A 20,732-nucleotide genomic window follows, 5' to 3' on the forward strand; every position below is an offset into this window, starting at 1 on the left:
GTTAACCAACAGAAATCAAGACATGGCAATGATTTTTTGACAAACACTGACCTGGAAGAGAACATTTAGCAAGACTCAGATCCTCAGCAGAATAAGGTGGTCATGATATCTTCTAGATCTGGAAGTGTGCTCAAAGGACTCCATCTTATTCTTTTCTTGCATCTTATGTAATAAAAATATCTATTAGAAAATAAAAATTGCTAAAATTGGAAGAGAACAGCCAAACTTTTTTTTTTGATGGTCACACCCAAAATAGAAAAGTAAACAATAATCATTAAATGTGTAACAACTCTCTCAAATTCAAACCTCAGATAAGCTAACTGTAATGTTAATGCTAGCCCTAACTTAATATGGAAAACCTGTTACAGAAAAATATACTAAAAAGCAAAGACATGGATAGAAGGCGCATGCCTCACCTTATGCACTCAGACTTAGATTCTGAAAATACGGACCACAAATTGATAACCCCATGAAAGAGCGTTATCATTTCAGTATTTTAAATAGACTTCTATATCCTCACTCATAAGGATAAAGACACTTGCAGCTTCATTTCTGCAGAAGTGCTCATAAACAGACACACAGTAGTCACTGATTCAGTTGAAGTTTTCAGATTCTTTAACAAATTATGTGAGAAAACACAGAAAACATTCTGATTTAAATCAGCTGTGATGTCACTTACGTAGCCACATATATAAATGCTTCCTATGTGTTTTAGAGATCATTGATCCCATGCTTGCATACTCATATTCAAAGCTTGCTACTTCTAAACATCTGAAGTGGTGCACAAAAATTTTTTTACCTAACCATGACACAGCTTCAACTGGCAGGACTGAAGAAGTATCCATGAATAGAAGCCTGGGGTAGTAACAGCCCCCTTCACTTCTGAGTGAGTTTCTGGGGTTACTAGAATTATAAATAAATAAACAAGATGTTGATTTTCTACATCAGAAATAGTTGTAGCTATGTGGCCACATGTGTAATAATAAGAAATACAAATGAGCATTTTAAAAACAAAATAATATTAAATGAGAAAAATAAAAGATATGATTCTGATCTTTTCAAGTCTAGGTTCTGCAAGACTCACAGCTTTTCAGATAATTCTGCACCTCAAGGACTGAAAACTTAGAGTTAATTTATTGAATTTTTTCCACTAATGCTAAGCATAGGACATCTTTACATTAAAAAAGAGAGGGATTGTTAATTACCTTTAACAGTGAATTTACCTTTATTGTCAAGAAACCTTTCAGATACTTTTAAAAAAATTGGCCATTAAATCAGATATATAATGATTTTATAATTAAAATTAATACTATGAAGACTGAATGCATGTTAAAGCAATCTCAAACTAAAATTCTTACCATCAGGATTCCAGCTCCCTGCATTAGATTAGTTAGAAAAGAACTATTGCTGCAGATTTTTACATATAACAAATACAAAGTTACAGTTAGACTAGATGATCTTGGAGGTCCTTTCCAACCTTGGTGATTCTATGAAAGTCTCAATGTGAATTTGTCCAAAATTGTCAGCTTGGGAAGAGGAGAAAGGACTTTACTATAGTAAAGAGAATTGTCAGCTATGAAAATTTTCAAATCAGATGAAACTGAATGTTCCCAGTTAACGGTATCTTCATGCATTAACGTCTCTAGAATTTAGCATTTTCTAATGTGTTATCTATACGTTCACAAATTTTATTCAGGTAATTTTAGGGCTTTGTATAAATATGCATATTCAAGGAAGAAATGAAGGATAGTCCTCACTACCATGGATAGTCTATCTCATACTTTGATCAGTAGCTCATAGCTGCTGAATTTCCCTCAGCAGAATGGAGGGGGGTGGGGGTGGAATCCTGACAATCAAAACTTCACTGTGGGTTTACTTTCCAGAACAGCATTTAGTCATTTATTTTTCATCCAACATAAATCACATTCGGGTTAAAAAAAGGCCATTCAACATTTTGTGACTCTAAGAAAGAGTTCAAATGTTAATCTTGGAAATCAGGATTTAACAAAATTGGCTTTCTCATGAAGCAATCATAATGTGACAGTTGATAAAACATCTCATCTGGTGTGCAGTGGTCATTATTAAAAAGTTAGGAGTTGACAACAACTGTCAGAATCTAGATATCAGACATATACTATTTTTATACCTTTAAAATAGAAAGCAATAGAAGTTACTCTGAAATGTTGGCTTAAGATATGTCAGCAAACTTCTGGTATTTAAATCTGGCCATTATATAACTATTTCTCTCTATTTATTTTATGTCTTTACTATTCTGCATGCAATCAGGGGCCCGAGGAGCAGAAAGTTGCATTAGGAGAAACTGTTCTCAGAGTACATGAAAATGTTGAATGATCCTATGACAAACATGCTTTTCTTGTACAATAAAGTAACATTTTTTACCGTTAACACAATAAAATAGACTAATATTTGCCCATCTTCAATGTTGCAATAAAATATTTTAATCCCTTTAAAATTCATATCTGCTTTTCAAGTAATTGTCAAACTCTGGTTGAGATACAGAGGAATGTAATCCTTTGTGAGTACAGTCAAAACTTCTCTACAAGAAGACATGGTCTTTCTGTGGTTTCCAGCACATTCACAAAACACACACTGTATAACTTTTATGTGAAATGTTTAGGTTGAGGATAATAGAGAGCTTGGAAAATATTCCAGACAAGTGGTTCTTTCCTTTCCATAAGTGTATGCATCGTATATAAACCAGTTCCACTGTCTCGCATTCATTCGAACAGATCAACTTGAAAACTGACAGAAAGGGTTGTTTACAAAGGACCGTTTTTTCATAGTGTTAGCAGTAGTATTGATTGAAAGTTCCCAATGGAAGCTTTAAGAAGGAGATTTTTAAATTTTAAGATATAAGAGACTGAGGTCAGAATAGGCAATAAAAGTCACAAGATTGTGATGGCATTATTTTAGGATAATAATCTTAAGATATGAAAGTACTGAAGCAATCATGCCAGCATAAGAAATAATTATACCATAATTCATAAGTGCATAATTTATCAAAACAATAGAGCAGTCATGGTTAGATGCAACCTAATATTGCTGTATAAGATATAACTACACGCTGTACAATCGTTCCTTTTTATAGTTATTTTTACATTTAGTCCTCACCCAAATTAAGCTGAGTACTTCAAGATATGAATGGCATTACGAAATAAACACAACTCACAACAGGGCTTTATTACTGCTACTGCACCACCATGGCATGCAAGTAACTATGTAGTCAACTATAAACAGTAAAATGTCTTCATTTTCCTGAAATAAAAAGAACATGAAAAATACAGATATAGTAGTAAACATCAATTATCTTTTTATATCTTTCATATTTACCAAAAGTCTATCATTACATGAAGAATTTATACCTCTGTATCACTCTTCTGTACTAGTATGGTAGCAAATTTGGAGCTGAGAAACTACACCTTCAACAAGCTCATACAAAATTACTAGATTCATGTTATACTGCTGCCAACGTGTCATGCATAAATGAGAACATGACACGGCTGCTACCTACCCTAGCATTCTCTTAATTTTTTTTATGGTCATGAATTTGAGTAAATTAAAAGACCGAGAGCCATTAAAACTGTTTGCTAGGTTATCTATTGTGGTGACCAAGCCCACAAAAGGCTAAAAGGAAAATCCTTCATCTTTCTTCTCTTGCTGAGCACTGATTGTGTGAGGATCCATCCTGGATGTTGAATTTCAGAACCACTGCTGGAAGCAACTTGGATTTCTAAATAATTATTTTTTTTCAGTTTTGGTATACAGGCTTTGAAAGAGGCTGAGATGAAATTCTGCAGCTGGGAGAACTAAACCGTCAGAAAACCATACTGATCTATTAAACAAGGGTCAAATTGCTGACTGGGATTCACTTCTGTTTGGAGGTGAGAACAATTCATAGATACTAGAAAATTTCAATATTGAAATTAGGCAGCTATATTGCTGTAGAGTAAAAGCAAGCTAGACTAGCAAACTTGGAGACTCCAGGAAAAAATGCCAAACTTGACTGAAGAAGAAACTTTCCCATGCTCAACCAATTTTTCTAATGAATTCACAGTCATGGAAGACCCACATGAGCTCTGTTGCCTACCTACTTTGGGCAATGATAAAAGGACACCTAAATCCAAATGTTCCTCTGTAGTTCCTGTTTACTGGAAAGACATCTTAACGCTTATTACAAGGAAAGAACTGTACAATTCTCATTGTTACATTAAGATATACAAAAATGTTCTTTAGTTTCCTGGAATTTGTTTAAATTTCAATTATACAATTTCCCTCTACTTTACAAAACAATGTACAGTTTTTCCTAATTCTGTTCCAGGATTTTCCCTGCTCTGATATGTTCAGGATTAAGAATGCTAGGTATTTTATTTAATGTTTTGTTGATATCAGAATCCATTTTTTTTATTAAAGCTCATCAAATATACCTACCATAAATTTGTTCTGCTTTGGGGTATAGTAGGCTGTGTAACTATAACAGAGTACCTCATATATTCATTCATAGTTTTGCCTCCATAAAAACTGAGGCTTTAGTATAGCTTTCAATGGAAGCCATTTAAAAAGAAAACATTACAGAATATACAATTGCAGTTTTTGAATTTCAGACACAAGTTCCTTGACGTGTTGAAAGATGATGTTTTCTATTTCTGACTCCTGAACTCTTATCTTTACACTCCGCAGGCTTCTGTTGTGAAATGTCTATCAGTGCACTTGCAATTGCAAGACCTGTAAGACAAATAAAGGGAAAACAACATTTAATGCCCAGCTTTCATGAGAAGACTTCCATAGCACTGTGGTGGTTCGTTTCGTGCACAGTTTCTGTATTTTCCCAGAAGGGATTAGCTTTATTTTAGAGTTAGATAACAAGCTCTCACTTTCTGAAATGCTACCTTGTAACAGTGAAGGAAAGGAGAAGGAAAAATGTGCAGTTAACAGGGCAGACTGGAAGCAGGAAAACTGAGTTCCATTTAAGTCTCATTGATTTGTTGTGTGGTATTAGCTCCACCTTTCTTTGTCAATGTTTTCTACATTATGTGGACCAGGAGCTCTGACACAGATTTTGTCGTATTAAATGTTTGTGCTTTGCATTTAGAAATGGATGAAGATATCAAATCAGAAAATAAAAGTAAAATGGAGACCACACTTAGTACAAAATTTTACTCTTGAATATTTCCCTTTGCAATAAATGTGCCTTCCAGCCCCAAGAGCTTAGTATTTACCATGCAGAGAAACATGAAAACCTTCTAGAATGCATGGCTTATGAACAGAGTGAAACATGATGGTGTTGGTCTGTAGTGAGTCTAAACGTGGTCACCTCGCCAGAGTTGTTCCAAATTGTGGTTGTCAATATTTCACGAGCTGCTACAGTCTTAGCAGAGTATTACAATGGGTATGGACAGGTATGGCTAGGAAATGAGCAGTTTAAGAATTAAGAATTTACGCTTCCATTTGATAGTTACTCAAATGCTTAATCAATGGTAGTTCTAAGATTTTTGATTCACACAGATGATACTTCAGTGAAATGGATTAGGTGTATTCATATCATTCATATGTTGTACTCCATTATGGCCACAATAAAACTGTGACAGTTATATCTACCAAAGCACATTTAAATATACCCATAATATAGGCAAAGAAGCTGCTGGTTCTAGCACCCAATACATCTTTGTCTCTCAACCATCCTGAAGAATTTATGCTATTGCATATGGTAACACTATCTTTTTTATTTCACAAAAATGTTGCCATGATTAATGTGCGCACAGCTTTTTGAAAATTCATAGCATTATACTGTAAAATGCTACCTACAGTTATCACAGGAAATGTAGGAGCCAAAATTAATTAAGTCTTTTTCCTCACATACAGATATATTTCCTGGTAGACATAATTTTTGAAATCTTCATGGCACCTTTAAAATACCAGAAGTGTCTGGTATTAGAAAATTCAATTCTGATGCTTGCTTACATATGATCCTGGTTTTATGAACTAGGCTTAGGGTGAATGCTAAATTGAATGAATGTCATTAGGAAAACAGGCTTTACATTTTTTATAAGACATTTTAAAATATGCTTGAATGAATGACACTAGCTTCTTCTTTTCTTCTCACTTTACATAACACTTAAGAAAAAGGCAAAACTATTTTCTTAAAATCTAATGCTGTGTACTAGAATACATGGGCATGCTTTTAGAGTTCCATTAAAATCAGGTCACTCCAAAAGATCATTTTTCAAAACGTCACACAAATCATCTGATGAAATTCATTTATTATGTTCTCTACGCCCTGCATAGTTATCAAAGCAATACAATTAACTGCAGGAACAATTAATTATTTCAGACTGGCGGTCTAAAGGAATTTCATTTACCAAGTCAAGCTGATGCACAGACACTGCAAGCAAACAGAATTTGCATCAAAATATAACAGAAAATTTGATAAAAATGATGTGGCTTAAATATTCATTAAACAACAACACAACACACCCACACATAGGAAAACAACAAACAATTTCCCTTTATTTTACAGAATCTATATCTAAACAATGAATATGAATACTTTTATATTAATTGAAGCTGGAATTGTAAATCTCATAGTGCTCGATATCTATTGCCTCTCTTCATAAATTAATTCTTTTACCCATCTTCCCCAAATGTCAACATATAAACATCCTACCTTCCACTCAAACTGGTATTTTCTCAACTAGTACATGGTTCCTGGTTACTTCTGATAAGATCTTCAACAAGTTGGCAGAAGGGAACAGTGGAACCAGTAAGCATTCAACACACAGAGTCAATGGATCGCCTTCAATAGTAAAAATTTAAGTCTACCTACAGAACCACATCTATTTTTATGTTTAGTTTGTTTTTCTACTAAATGTTATAGAAATAACCTGGCCTAGTTCTGTGCAGCTAAAACAATCTCTTGCTCGTTTTATGGATATGTATGGAAAGATCATTATGAAGTGGGCCCAGTCAAATACATAAGTGGAAAGTTTATTTTTATAAGACATAATTGCATCCACAATGAGAGGAATACCACAGAAAGCAATATGAACTTGGTTATCGCTAGCAGAACTATTGTCTTTCCTAATGGAAGTTAAATGGTAGTAGTTTATTCTCAAGAAGTAAGTATCTAATCATAAAATTACTGATGTGTGAATTTATTTTATTTTTTTTACAATTATGCAAAACAATTAATAAGTACAGGAATGAAATACAGCACATCAAATGAGATTGCCTTGAAAAGTGCATTCCCGATTTATGTACAAACAGCATTTTAATTCTGCATTTAAACAAAAGCATCTGAAAAAGTCATTCATTTCGAGATGCTCTCCTCCCAGTCTCTGTAAAAACAGGCAGTACTATATATTTTAATTTTCCAGCAAAACAGCTTCATTAGGCGTGAAAGGTTAATTGCAGGTTTAAGTGCAGTTCAGGGAACAGTGCACGGGTCTGTAGTGAATAGCACAGTCTGCTGCAGGAAGGCTGAGTGCTATAAACTGTTTGCCCCACTGAAATGTTTTACTACCTCATTTACTAACTGTCTTCTTTTACTGCTTGTATTTGTAGTTCTTCTAAACCTTTAATGGCTACAGTTTTATTTCACTGTAATCAGATTTAAATGGAAATACCCATGCTGGGATGTTTAAATGCTTTTCCTCTGATTCTATACAGCTACATTCGAACTGATGTAAGGCTACACTATCTCTAAAAGTAGAAAAAACTCCAACATTGAAAAAGTTAGTTGTACATGCTGGCTTGCATATTTAAAATCTTTTTTTCCCACTTCCTCTATTGTTCATTTTAATGAGAAAAGCATTGAATTATTCCTATTACTTTTTCAAAAATAAGGGAACAAAGAATGACCTCAGATTCATGGTTTGGCAGGTAATTGGAAATGTTTTTTTTCAATTTAAATATGTATTATTGGGAGATAATAATTGGATAGATGCCTTCACTTGATTAAATTCTACACATTTTCATTGTCACGCACAATCAGAACATTCACAATGCTGAAGGCAGTAAAATAACTACAGCTCAAGTAGATCAATGAGAATTGTTTGATATTTTAACCAATATTATAATCATTGCTTAAGGTGACCTTAAATAATGAAAATAAAATGACAGCTAACAAAGAGAGACTCAAAGCTGAAAAAAAAGAGTAAATCATACAGTATTATTTTACTAGCTTCATTCTTCAGCACCCAGCAATATTTGCATCACTGATTTTTTTTTGATTCTAGAAAAACTTGTTCCTGTGCCTGCTCCCCTAATAGCAGACAGAGTCTTTTTATTATAAATGATTTGTTATTTGATGTTTTTCCATTGTGTAGCGTGCATTGCCCATGAACACACCAACGGATCTAAAGAGCTTGAAGACATTCTGAGCAAGTGGTGAGAATTACAGGCTCGAGTGTCTGATGTAGATGACCATCGCACACAGTGAACATAACTTCATGCTTATCTCAATAAAACTACCAGTTATTATGTGGGGAATTTTTATGAGGTCTGTAATTTATTATCATTTCAAGTCTATAAAGATCTTTTTATAGGTACACATCTATATATTATATGTGTATAAATCACATTTATATACAAAAATACCTTGTTAAAAATGCAGTCTTTTATCATCTACTTCTAAATTTGATGAAGTAGATCGCATTCACCATAACCTTTGTGGATGCATTCCAGGACAGATCACATTTATTCTTCATAGGAAACATATGCAGTCACTACATTGGTTATAATGGTAGAGGAATATAAATTTCAGAAAGGTCATTATTTGGCAAGTGTTTCAAAGTATCCAATAAAAACAGTTCTCTCACGGTATATATGACATTACACTAGGTGTATTCTTACTCAGTTTAATTTTTTGATTAAAAAAAATGTGTACTGTCTCAAACTTCCTGTGCTTTTCCTGTTTACTTATTAACCAAGCTTTTTTTTTTTCAAATGGTCTAACTTGTGATTAATTTTCATAACTGAAAAGCCCAGGATGCTGTTTGTGCTACATACTCCTGTGCTACAGGGCAAGTCATGTGGGGAGTTAGCCAAAAGGCACATCACAAGGAAACAGAACAGGAAGGAATGATCTACAAAACCTTCTCCTAAGTATGTACAGATATGATACTCATGCAACTACTTTCTTGAAGAAAAATTGAATCACCTGAAATTCAGCACTGGCCAGAGGTGCCATGGAGCTCTATACCACAGCTGAGTTCATTTCAAAGTCATAACATGGTCCAGTTCTGCACACACATATCTGAGGGTCCTGATCTAGCAGGTGTGTCTAGACAATATCCATAGATCAGAGACTTAGTCACAGAGAACAACCATCATAAGCAACTGCCAAGAGTTAAATATCTCCATAACCTTTCATATTGAAATGGTTTTGATTTGAATTAGAAATTTTTAAAAGGACAAACTGACAGCATCTCAAGATCACAATCTTTTTATGGGTGTCTCTTCTGTTTGCTTCATAGATATGTATTTTAAGTTAACACTACTCTTACTAAAAGAAAAATATATTAAGCAAACAAAACTAACTAGGAAATTTCTTTGGGTAAGTAACCTCATCATTTCTTTTTCAGCAATAATTTTTGCTAGATGGGAGGACAGCCAAGGGACCAGGAGGTACGTTTTTCTTTTCTTATGCATATAACTTAATTAAATAAGTAAAATATGAGACAGAGCTTAAACCACAGCAATAATAAACTAAATAATGGTAGCAAGGATAGCCACACACTAGTAGGGAGGAGATGCTGTGCTCCTTTGTATTATACTCTTGGTATTTAGTAATAACAGTACCTATGAGGGGCTAAGGAACTCTTATTCCCAGAACAGACTCATAAATTACTTGCTGTCATTTTGTGGGAAATGCAGACTATACAATAAAGTATCTTTTGTGAAATGTTCAGCCTTTCCCAAATTTTTCTCATTTTGAAAAGGAAATGGCCCCACATATTTGTGTGAAATATTTGTCTTCCGAGGGCCCGGCAGTGATTTTTTGTGTACAGTCAGGCAGTTCTCCCTTCCCTTTCAGTGTGACATATCTCTGGTTTAGTCTGTTTTCCAGGTCTGCACAACATCTGGTGCCTTTAAACTATCCATCCAGCTGGTAGCTGAGACAGCAAGCACTGATTGGTCTCTGGCTGTGGGCAGATGAGGACTGACGATGTGGCCAAGGTGCATGCTGACTCCCCAAGGACAGCTGTCAGGTCAGAGGGTGTGTACTCCAGGCTAATCTGCTCCAATGTGAGATAGCTATCATATAACTTTGGGGCAGATTTAGTCTGTTCAATAGGGCAAACAAATACCGTCTTGATGAAGATGTAGAGAGGTATTGGGAGACACCGGTGGTAGGCTGGTATTGGTGCAATGACATTTTGGTTAACTTAAAGCTGCTTTCCCTCACCTATTTGCCTGAACCCAAGGATCTTGACATTATAATTAATAAAATAATACAATTTAATATAGTAACATCATATACTAATAGGAGATTATTGCACTTTGCTTGACTGCATCATGAGACCTGTGCGCCTGTGCCAGGCTCAGGGATGGCAGCACAGAAGGAAGGAGAAATGACCTTAGTAAGTGGAAAAGGTAGATAGAGGTCATGGCTGAACTGATGTGGGAAGTGAACTCTCATTTGAAACCAGGTAAAAGATGGTAGGTGAAGAATATTAAGCATGAAATGTCTTGAAGATTAATAATGACATTTGACACAATAGGAAAAGGAGCACATGGAGCTGCTAAAAATGGGATGCAAAAGAGTCCACAGTGGGCAAGAACACATAGGCAAGACCAGAAGGTAATGTTGTCATTTACATAAATTTGAGGGTAAATAGTGGAAAAACTGAATAAAAAGAAATGGAAAATCTCATGAGAATGAGAAATAAATTACATAAAATTGGACTGTAAATGAAGCTTAGAGTAACTTACCCTGTTGGTGATGGGTAGTCAAATACATGCATTTTCTTACAAGGTAAACAGGAAATTGAAGCACAGATACTTTTCTGAGGTCTCTGATACATTACTTTGCCAAAAAATGTTGTTAAATTTGAAAAGGAAAGCACACCTTAAGCTGCAATGGTTATAAAGATGACTAGGTATATTATTACATATTTCTCAGATCTTATTCCTTGGGGCTCCCTGGTTAAGCTCGTCACAAATTTGCCCAGTAATATTAAGAATGTGATTGACTCCAAAGATTGTGAAAAAATAAAAAAGAGAATTGTAGTTGACTGCTGCGACTGAAGATAAAAGGTTCTCTAAAAACCTCTTATTGACTCACTTTAAATACTAAAATAGGCTTGGGGAATGGTTAAATTTAGACTAGTTGAGCAATATCTCCTAAAGCTGAAATACTTATCAGTACTAAATTTCAATTAATAAAGCAGGAATCACATTAGTCAGGAAATATGTTCTTCTCACAGAATAGCAGAGCTCAGAGAATTAAAACTGCTTGATGCTTTTATCTAGCATGTTTTACTTTGGCACTAGTTACAGACAAGTGATATGTTGTTACACCATTATTTTATTCTCTTATTATAATTTCTGGACCTTTGACCACAAATGGCAATTACAGAAATCTGAGAACATTCGTAACTACTCCACTGCCTTTCTCACCATGCCTTCTTTTATATAAGTGGATGGAAAAAATTCTTTGCAAATAATACTTTTACATAAAAATACGCACAAATTACTATGTAAATAATGTTGCATATAATCAGGCTTTGTGTCTTGCATTTCTTGAATATAAGTTGGAGTCTCAAACAGGTATATCAGAAGCAAAGTATGTTTACAGTTAAAGGAAAAAGTCAAATTTAAAGGATACACAATATTTTCAGGAAGCTATCAATTAAATACAAGAATGGCAAATCACCCGTAACTCACAAAATTTTTGTTATTTTAACTTACTAGCAAAATAAGGGGGTTGCTTTTAACTGTTAACTATTAAGAACGGCTAAAAGGAATATTCTGCTTGGAGCATGTGCAAACTTCATGTCAATTAATTCCATAATGCACTCCCACTGCATATTGCACATAGTATTAAAATGCAAGTAATTACACAGGATTCCATCATGGACAGTGATATTTGAAACATTTGGATTTTTTCACAAAAACTATTAAATTTTCAGTTTGATTACATCTCCTTTCCATTGAATCATTTGTCCCCATGTTATGAAAAACATCTCTATTCTTGTGATGTTTTGCAGCAGTTTAATTTGTTCTCAAGAAAATCACTATAAACTAATTTGCTACTCTGCAAGAATTTGGTGAGATGCATTAATCATGCCAGAATCTAATTTGGTCTTGCAAACCCACTGCTGTAGAAGAGAAAAAGATAAACTTGGAGCACTGAAGAAGCACTCTTTTTACTTACTTTTAGCTATACTTGGGTAAATAGAAATGAAATTCGAATTGGTTTTGTTCAGAAGTTGGTATCACAGCAGTGACCTACGTGGGGTTAGTTTATGAGCCTTACTATTGTAATGAGACTCATGTAACTGCCAGGGGAGGTTCAGGTTGGATATTAGGAAAACCTTCTCCAAAAGAGTGGTTGGGCACTCGCACAGGCTGCCCAGGGAGCTGGTGGGGTCACCATTCCCGGGGGTGCTCCATCATCCATGGAGCTGTGGCACTGAGGGGCATCGTTAGTGGGCATGGGGGTGGATTGAGTTTGGACTTAGGGATCTTAGAGGTCTTTTCTTAATGATTCTGTGATTTGATTTGTGAGAGTCTCCTCCAGACCACTACACCTGAGGTTACTCACACAGCATAATTTTACTCTGTCTCTACCTTCAGCAATCTCCTTTGATTGAGATCCGGCATGCCAGTCAGAGAAAGGTGAAGACATGAGAACTGTAAAAATTTGTGAGCCTCAGTTACATTTTTAAATCTATTTAAACCAAATCCATTCATGCATGTTGGACAGCTTAACCACTGTGATGAAAGCTACAGCCTTACTAAACATTCTGAATAGGCTGAACACCTGGGAGACAAAGATTTACCATTTGTATACATGAAGTGTACTGGATCATACTGTGCTGAGCTATCATTTCATGCAATTAAGTAATCAGAAAAACTGCATACATGTGTGTGAATGTCTGGAAAAAAAGAGAAAAGTTTCAGGCACAACTGATCAATCAGGGAACAGTTGGATGGAGACAAGGCAGAGAGATTCATGAGGGGTTGCTTCCCTCCAGAGGGGCCTTACTTGCAGAGGGTGATTTAAAGCAGAACTCTTCCTGTCTGTGGAGGAAATCTGGGGTGATTAACTTCACCAGGTGTAATTCAGCTTTTGTGAATACCTCCCTAATGTTCCATCTGTGTGATAACACATACTGTTAGATTTGCAGCTTTACTACTCTTACACTATTCCCCTCATTGCCATTCCTCTGCTATGCGGTTTACTGCTCTGATGCTAGACCTCTCCTCAAGACTAAACACTCAACCTTAAAGACAATAGGTTTAAGGGCCCAACTGAGGCCAATTCTGCTCCCACTGGAAATAACACAATACTATTTATACTATCGTTTACTTTTAAAGAAGAAGATAAGAGCAGCAATCTTCAAAGATGCTGCGCGTTGCTATTTCTCACTCTTGCACCTTTATTTTGTAGGTGCTGTTTTAGCGTTTTTTTTTTCCACTGTCAAAAAATTTATTTAAATCAGAAAGTGATGAATATGTTCATACAAACAAATGATTACAGTTCACCAAAAATTCAAGAGGGTTCTCAAAAGATTAATCAGAAGCAAATATGCTATCTGCAGTGTTTTTTTCCATAATGAATTCTCACTCTTAAGTTTTGCTTTCCAAGGTTGACTTGTTTTCCATTGCCAACTTACTGCTGTAATATATCATTGCTCTAACCACTGTTTGGCTTGTAATTTGGTTCTGGCCAAATAACAATACCAGTTTTTCAATATTCTGCTGATTTCCACAATTAGACATTCAGTACATTTCCAGCTACCTTGCCAGCAGTCACTCTGACAAAATAAATGATCTTGGGAGTGTAACACAGAATTAAGTCAACAGGACAGAAAGCATGCCTAGAATTTTGAAACATATTTTGAAATATCACTGAAGTGACAACTTTGGGGTCACTAGCATCCCTAACATAAGGCTGCCTGGCCTGTTAATGCCCAAGAATCAGGAAGCTTCAGAAATAAGCAGAAAATCTCGGTAAAAGGCTGAAAAGTTCAGGTCATAAAAATGTAAAAAAAAAAAAAAAAAACAACACAAAAACCAACACAAAGATTTTAAAGAAACAGCCCTACTAGAATCCTGTGCAGCACTGAAAGAGGATAATTCTGAGGGGGATTCCAATATCTGCAGTCAGGCTATACAGCTACTTATTTATTCTTTCTGAATCTTCCATACTACTGCAAACATGCCATATTTTAACTTTACCAAGCAACATGACAGCCATACTCACACCTGGTTATTGTAAAATGTATGGTAAAAAGATTCTACTTCAAGCAGTCTGTTTGTAATTGATTACATACCATTGACTTTGAACAGTCAATACAGATAAATATAAATAAAATGATGCTATCAGAGCTCAGTTTCTTTGCATGACAAGTGGTGATAGAGCAAATGCCTGAAGCTGCAAGATACTAATACTGTTCTGGTGCATCACTGAAAATATATTATGTACCCTAGGCATGCTTCCTGGTTTGGAGAGAAAAACTAGAAAATGGGCAGTAGATAGCGACAGTTTCCTACCTCTGTGTGTATTCACACTCCAAAAGATAAGTAGCACTCAGTGTCTCATTTACCTTTATTTGGAATAAATCTCACCACTGTTTCATCCAACAAACATGGTAAAACCTCTCTCTTATTTTGTATTGAATAAGGTAGAAATCAGGTGACAGACAACAATTCAGAAGTTCTCATAAAGTCAATTTCTTAGCAAAGTCAATTCCTAGAAGATGTCCTCAATGAGAATAAACGTTCAGGAACAGAAGAGTTTCTTCAGCTGCTCTTCCTCATTAGTAGTCATGGGAGTAGGAAATGGCAGAAGTGAAACCAGGGAGAAGATGATATGGCAAAGGCTACTTTCTGGTTGGAGCTTTCCAATGCCAGAATGTTTCTTTGTGACAATTGGCAAAATTTAGAGCATTATTATTCACATTACTTTCATCTAAAAGTAAAGTATTTTATAAATGGCCATGCTGGCTTTGTATTTCCAGGATGTGATTAGGAGAGTGTTTTCATTTAACGTATTCTCAAAAAAGTTTTTACTATATGATGAAGGAGAAATACACCTTCAGCAGGACATTAGAATTCCCTCACTGCATTTTATCTAAATCTCCCATCTGTTTTTTAAAAGCAGAAATTATGTTGTCTTATAAGTTCTATTTAACTGTGGCCCTTTCCCCCCTCTATTTTTTCACAAATGTTTTTTGGTCACGTGTGAAAATCTTGGCTGCAGTGCTCTCATTTCCTGATTTTCTGTATTTCAATTATACTTTATACTTTAATGGTTGTATATACAGTGATGATGACACAAGAGTGTGTTGTGAATGAAATCTGTTTTGTACTATCCCAGCTTCTAAGAACTGCTACAATTTGAGTTGCTTTCTTCTGTAGCCTCTGAAGTGCCTTCAGTAACATAATGCAATAAACACCAAATATGCTCTTCCCTTTGCAATGCAAGCCAGCATTCTGTTTCCCATAATACTGCTACATTATGATTTGCAACTATAAATAATTATCCTAAGTTATAAAGATAAAATATAAAACTTTAAAGCAATACAATTAGACACCATTCACTTGAGACTCTGAAGCAGTTATAAGCAAACAACAATTTTCATAAGGAATAGAAGATAATAATGAAAAGGATGTTTCCTGCTTAGAACTAGTTCACCAAAAGCTTGACACAATCTTGGGTGCAAAGAATGGCAGTGGTAGGTAGCACACTGTACCTTGTTTCAATCTTAAAAGGATAAAAAAAAATGTTGTGGGAATGGGATTTGGCAATGTTTAAGATTTGGTAATATAAGAGATTATCCCTGGGCAGCCTGATCTAGTGGCTGGCAACCATGCTCATGGCAGCAGGCTGTATGATGTTTGAGGTCTCTTCCAACCCAAGTAATTCTGTGATACTATGACTCTTTAATTGCATGAAATGGGCAATGGTTGGAGATAAGAGAGACTTCTCTAAAGCTCTGCAAGGCTTGTGATCAGATGCACGAACATGTGAGTTGTATTTATTTGATGTTGTCCGGACAAGTGTTCCATACGACAGTGCAATGTATAGGATTCCTGTCTTTTCTCTGTATTATTTTACATTGCCTTGCCCCCAAACAGCTCTTCAGTTTCCAAGAATTTCCACTTCTCAATCCATTAAGTGTAAGTCGCTCCAGTACTTAGCTGCCTTTACAAAGTACTTGTTACCTTACCTAGATTTCCAATAATGAGAAATTCTCTTAGTAAATCCAATATAGTTACTAGGATGTCTCTAATTCATTTCCACCTACTTAAATCTCTGGATTGCAATAGCATAAAGAGGTAGTGGTACGGCAGGTTTTAAAAGCTACAAGCATCTAAACAATTATTTATATTACTTGTTCTTCTACTGACTTCTCATTTTAGTGGGCAATTCTTTTCCAAGAAAGATCCCCTCTTTACAAAGAGAGATAAAAATAACTACACATTTGAACTATGATCTAATTGTTTCTTTAAGAGCGATGAAGTAGCTTGTGAATAATCTAAAAAGAGCCAGTCTTATTTCATTACTTGAGCCCCGTATGTGCTTTAAAAACAATATGTACTTTAAAGATTTTAAAATCTGCATGCTAACAACTAGTGCACATTTTTATTGAACTTCTCATCATTGATGTGTTCAACTACTTCCTCTATTCATATGGAAAGACACTTAAAGCACATTTATGTTATCCCTACTGAAAACATTCACATCAGTTTTGAGTACTGAGCTTATTTGCAAAAGACAAGTACTTTTGGAGAAACATTCTGAAATTGAGATATTCATTGAGTTACTGAAAGATTGTAAGACCGGGCAAAAACAAAAAGGATTAATGTTGGCTATGTTTGTTGAGGATGGAGATTCAGATATTTCAACTCGGATGACTAGTGTGTTCTATATAAATTTTATAGGCATTGACCTGTCACAGCATCTACTCAGAAATTCCACAGGAAGAAAGTGTTGTCCCCTCTGTGGAGTTATTCCTTCCCTCCTCCTTTGGGGAAAAATGCAACAGAGTACATCTGTGTCTGTGGGCTTCCCAGAGGACCACACTCTATGGACAGTTGCACAGCACACTCAATTCTGTAGGTTAGATTAGATACATTTGTACATCTCACCTTGTATTGAGGTCCCAAGCAACAGTGAAGCCTCTGAAAGCCTCAAGAATATAAATAATAATAATAAAAATAGTAATAAATAGAAATTAAACTAGTAGCACCACTTGTGGAGCTTTGGAATGACTGCAGGAAAGCTGACAATATTACTGGTAAAAAGTACATTGAAACAGCTTGGAAAAAAAAAGGGGAAGGAATAACAATGTGAATATAATGAATGAGCCTTTATGCTAGATACGAAAGTGTTTCTGATACTGACAGAAGAAGTTACAACATTTATCATTCTAGGATCGCAGGGGACAAAACAACAATATTAAATCATGAGAGGTTTTATTTGTGAATTGGCATTGTTTTCTTTCCCTTGTGTTACCAGAATGATAAATGTTTTCAATTGTGTTAAAGTCTGATACTAGCTGTGAATTCTATATATTCGTGCTACAATTTCTGAGAGGTTTGGTGAAATCCTCATAAATACCACTGTTTACATTAAAGGTGCTAGTAAGAATTTTGTGGTTTTCTTTTCTTTCTTTCTTTCTTTCTTTCTTTCTTTCTTTCTTTCTTTTTTTTAACTCTTCGTCTCTCATCTGCAGTTTTATTTGAGAGTCCCCTTCCTGATATTTTACTTGCTAAGGCAGATGAAATAAGATTCAGTTATCAGAGTTCTTAGGATAACTGGTGGGAATATTGCAGAAGCACAATGTGATCAAAGTGGATGGAAAAGCAATCCCCAAATGACTAAGGGCAAGACTGCATCAGTGCCAGAATTGCAGAAAGAGCAGAACTGTATGAGACATATTAAACATTTGCATTTGAATTTTTAATATTGAAAATAAATGTCACAGCATTTTCGTGAAGAATCTATTTGACCTGAATGCAACTCATCTGCTGCTCCTTGCTATAGAAGATCATACCTTTAACTTGCTACTTATCTTTAACTCCTACTTAACTCTCTGGCAGTTCCAACCTCTAATGGGAGGTTATGGTTTTTTAAACATTTCCTTGCATTTTATATTTTCAAAAGCTAACACCAGACATTCTGGTGACAGCATGAGATAGCCTGATAGCATGCGTTGTCACTAGTATTTTCAGACGCAAGTAATATCTTCTGCTTTGCACAGCTCGGGATAAACATGGTGCATCACTGTGCCATCCAGTGTGACTCAGCTTTGAGAGCTTCAGGGCTTGGCTTTGCCTTCAATGCCCCAGATATACATGGCTGAGTTTTCTGAGCCAGTAAAGACCGTACATGTAAATATATATATAGCGAAAGTCTGATTTCTAATGATACATCATGACCCCAAGAAGAGATTATATTTTTTAATGGTATAATTCCATGAATGCTCTGGGTGCTAGGGAAAATTCCTAGAACACAGCCAAATTTATTACACAGATTTCAATTACTAGGGTCAATATTCTTCAAAATAATATTCAAAATTATACAGAATGTATTTATGCATGTTACATGTAACAGCTTGCAAGGATAGAACAGTTCTTCAAAATAGCCAGACATATTCATTTCCATTTTCAGTGCAGTAATTGCTGCTTCTCCGTCACCTTTCTGCAACCTCTCTTAACCCCCCCTGGGATGCAAGCCCCACTGTGCTGGGTGCAATACATGAGCTGCTCCAAAAGCGTTTATAATCTAAAAAGCATTTCACTATGCTTAAATTTTCACGTTCAAAGAAATGTGCTTACAGACCTTAACCCCAACTTTCAAAGTCAGGCTGAACATGGAAATTTAGCTAGGTTTTTCCTCTAGGCAATAACCTGCTAGGCAATAAAAGTTCTGAAAATCACTATCCATCCTCTGTTCTCAATGTTTCTGACATCCTTTTTACACAGCTGGTACTGAACAGACCTCATACTCATGAGATGCGAGAAAGAGCACAACCTACCTCACTCATGACCATCAACGCTGGCCTTGCAATTCTAACACAATAAAAAAAAATACTATTTCACATTAAAACTGTCAATATATATAATGCGTTGATCTATGGAGCATAAGACTGCATTAATCAAAATATTTGTCTGAGAGAAATAGACTAAATTATTGTGAAAACTAATAAATGCATAAGGTGCTAAATTCAATTAGAATGAGTTATTTTTAAAAGTTTATGCTTAGAGGCGAGCAAAGAATGCCTACATTAAAAAAAAAAAGATCTGTAGTTCTGACCAGTTACAACATTAGTGCAACAATTCTAAGAAACTTTTACTCACAGAAACAAAGTTTTGTGTAGAAAATCACACATACAGAAGTTAGAATGAAAAGTCAAGAAGTTTCCAGATTTTGATAGATTTCAGGCTGGATGTGTCAAAAGATAAGCCTTGACACTGGCAGGCAGTCTCCCTTGAAAATTTAGATTCCATATACAGAGATCTTCAGGTAAACCAATTTCTACTTTCACCTCTGCCTCCAAACACTGGTCTCAAAGGACTTCATTTCAGCCAAGACCTGTCAAAACCCCCAAATGCTTTTCATTACTGAATTCCTTCTGTATGTTCTCTGTCAGCTGTGTTAAAATAATAAATTCACCACCAATTGATTTTTGAAAAGGGAGAGAACCATTTCATCTCACCCACTGATTTCATTATTTCGACATGCAAAATTGGAGGCATATTTAAAACTGTTGTTTGAAGTCCATGCTTCTCATGCCATTTATGGAGCTTAAAGTAGCAGTAGGTTCAGAAGTTCTAATACAATAATGTTCAGTAGAATGACTATGAGATACTTGGGTTGTGCTCCAACTGGCATATCCTTTGCAATTATTAATATTAATGGTAATTCACTTACAAACATCCAGCATTGATGAGGTGTCCTGGTGCTTTTAATTGGTGCTATAGGATAATAAAATTTATATTCGATATTCTGACATACCTGAAAAGAAATTGAAATGTTTCTAGAATTCCTTTGAGAAGGGATTCTAAACAGTTTTTATCAGCATCAAGGGATAAAAATACACCAAAATCAGACTGCTGGATTAATAAGGCAATGGCTATATTATTTAAAGAGTAGAAAAGAGCCCTTTAAAATAGTGTGCGCAGACGGAGTTTAGTTGAGATGAAACAGTTGCAAGAGCACCTTAATGGAGGACAAGAAAGCAATTAACAATGAAAAGTCACTGATGCAAAATATAGTCCTAGAGATTAAAATCTTATTGAAACAAATGCTTCTCCATTTGATCATAATGAATTGAGCTGAAAGATCTGCAAAACCAGTTCAGTGAACACATAAGAAAAAAACAATAATCTGTTACTCAATTATAGTACAGAGCTTTCTGACCAACACGGTGCTCTACAGCACTAGTTAAATAGAAATAGGAGCCTTAGGAAATGGAATAACATAATAAGAGAATTAGACACAGTATTATTTGAAATTGCAATGAGGTAATTGTGAA

At 35.2% G+C, this 20,732-nt stretch overlaps 1 protein-coding gene across 2 annotated transcripts in view; it reads right to left on the reverse strand.

Annotated features, from left to right (window-relative positions):
• ATRNL1 (attractin like 1) overlaps positions 3,772–20,732 on the reverse strand; it is a 432,638-nt gene continuing 415,677 nt past the window's right edge. For both annotated transcript variants that reach the window (XM_021399846.1, XM_021399844.1), the window contains one exon: positions 3,772–4,743. In XM_021399846.1, the coding sequence (XP_021255521.1) occupies positions 4,619–4,743 (125 nt within the window). In that variant the 3' untranslated portion in view covers positions 3,772–4,618. The remainder of the gene's footprint in view (positions 4,744–20,732) is intronic.

This window comes from Numida meleagris, chromosome 5 (genome assembly GCF_002078875.1).
Source record: "Numida meleagris isolate 19003 breed g44 Domestic line chromosome 5, NumMel1.0, whole genome shotgun sequence".
NCBI classification, from domain to species: domain Eukaryota; kingdom Metazoa; phylum Chordata; class Aves; order Galliformes; family Numididae; genus Numida; species Numida meleagris.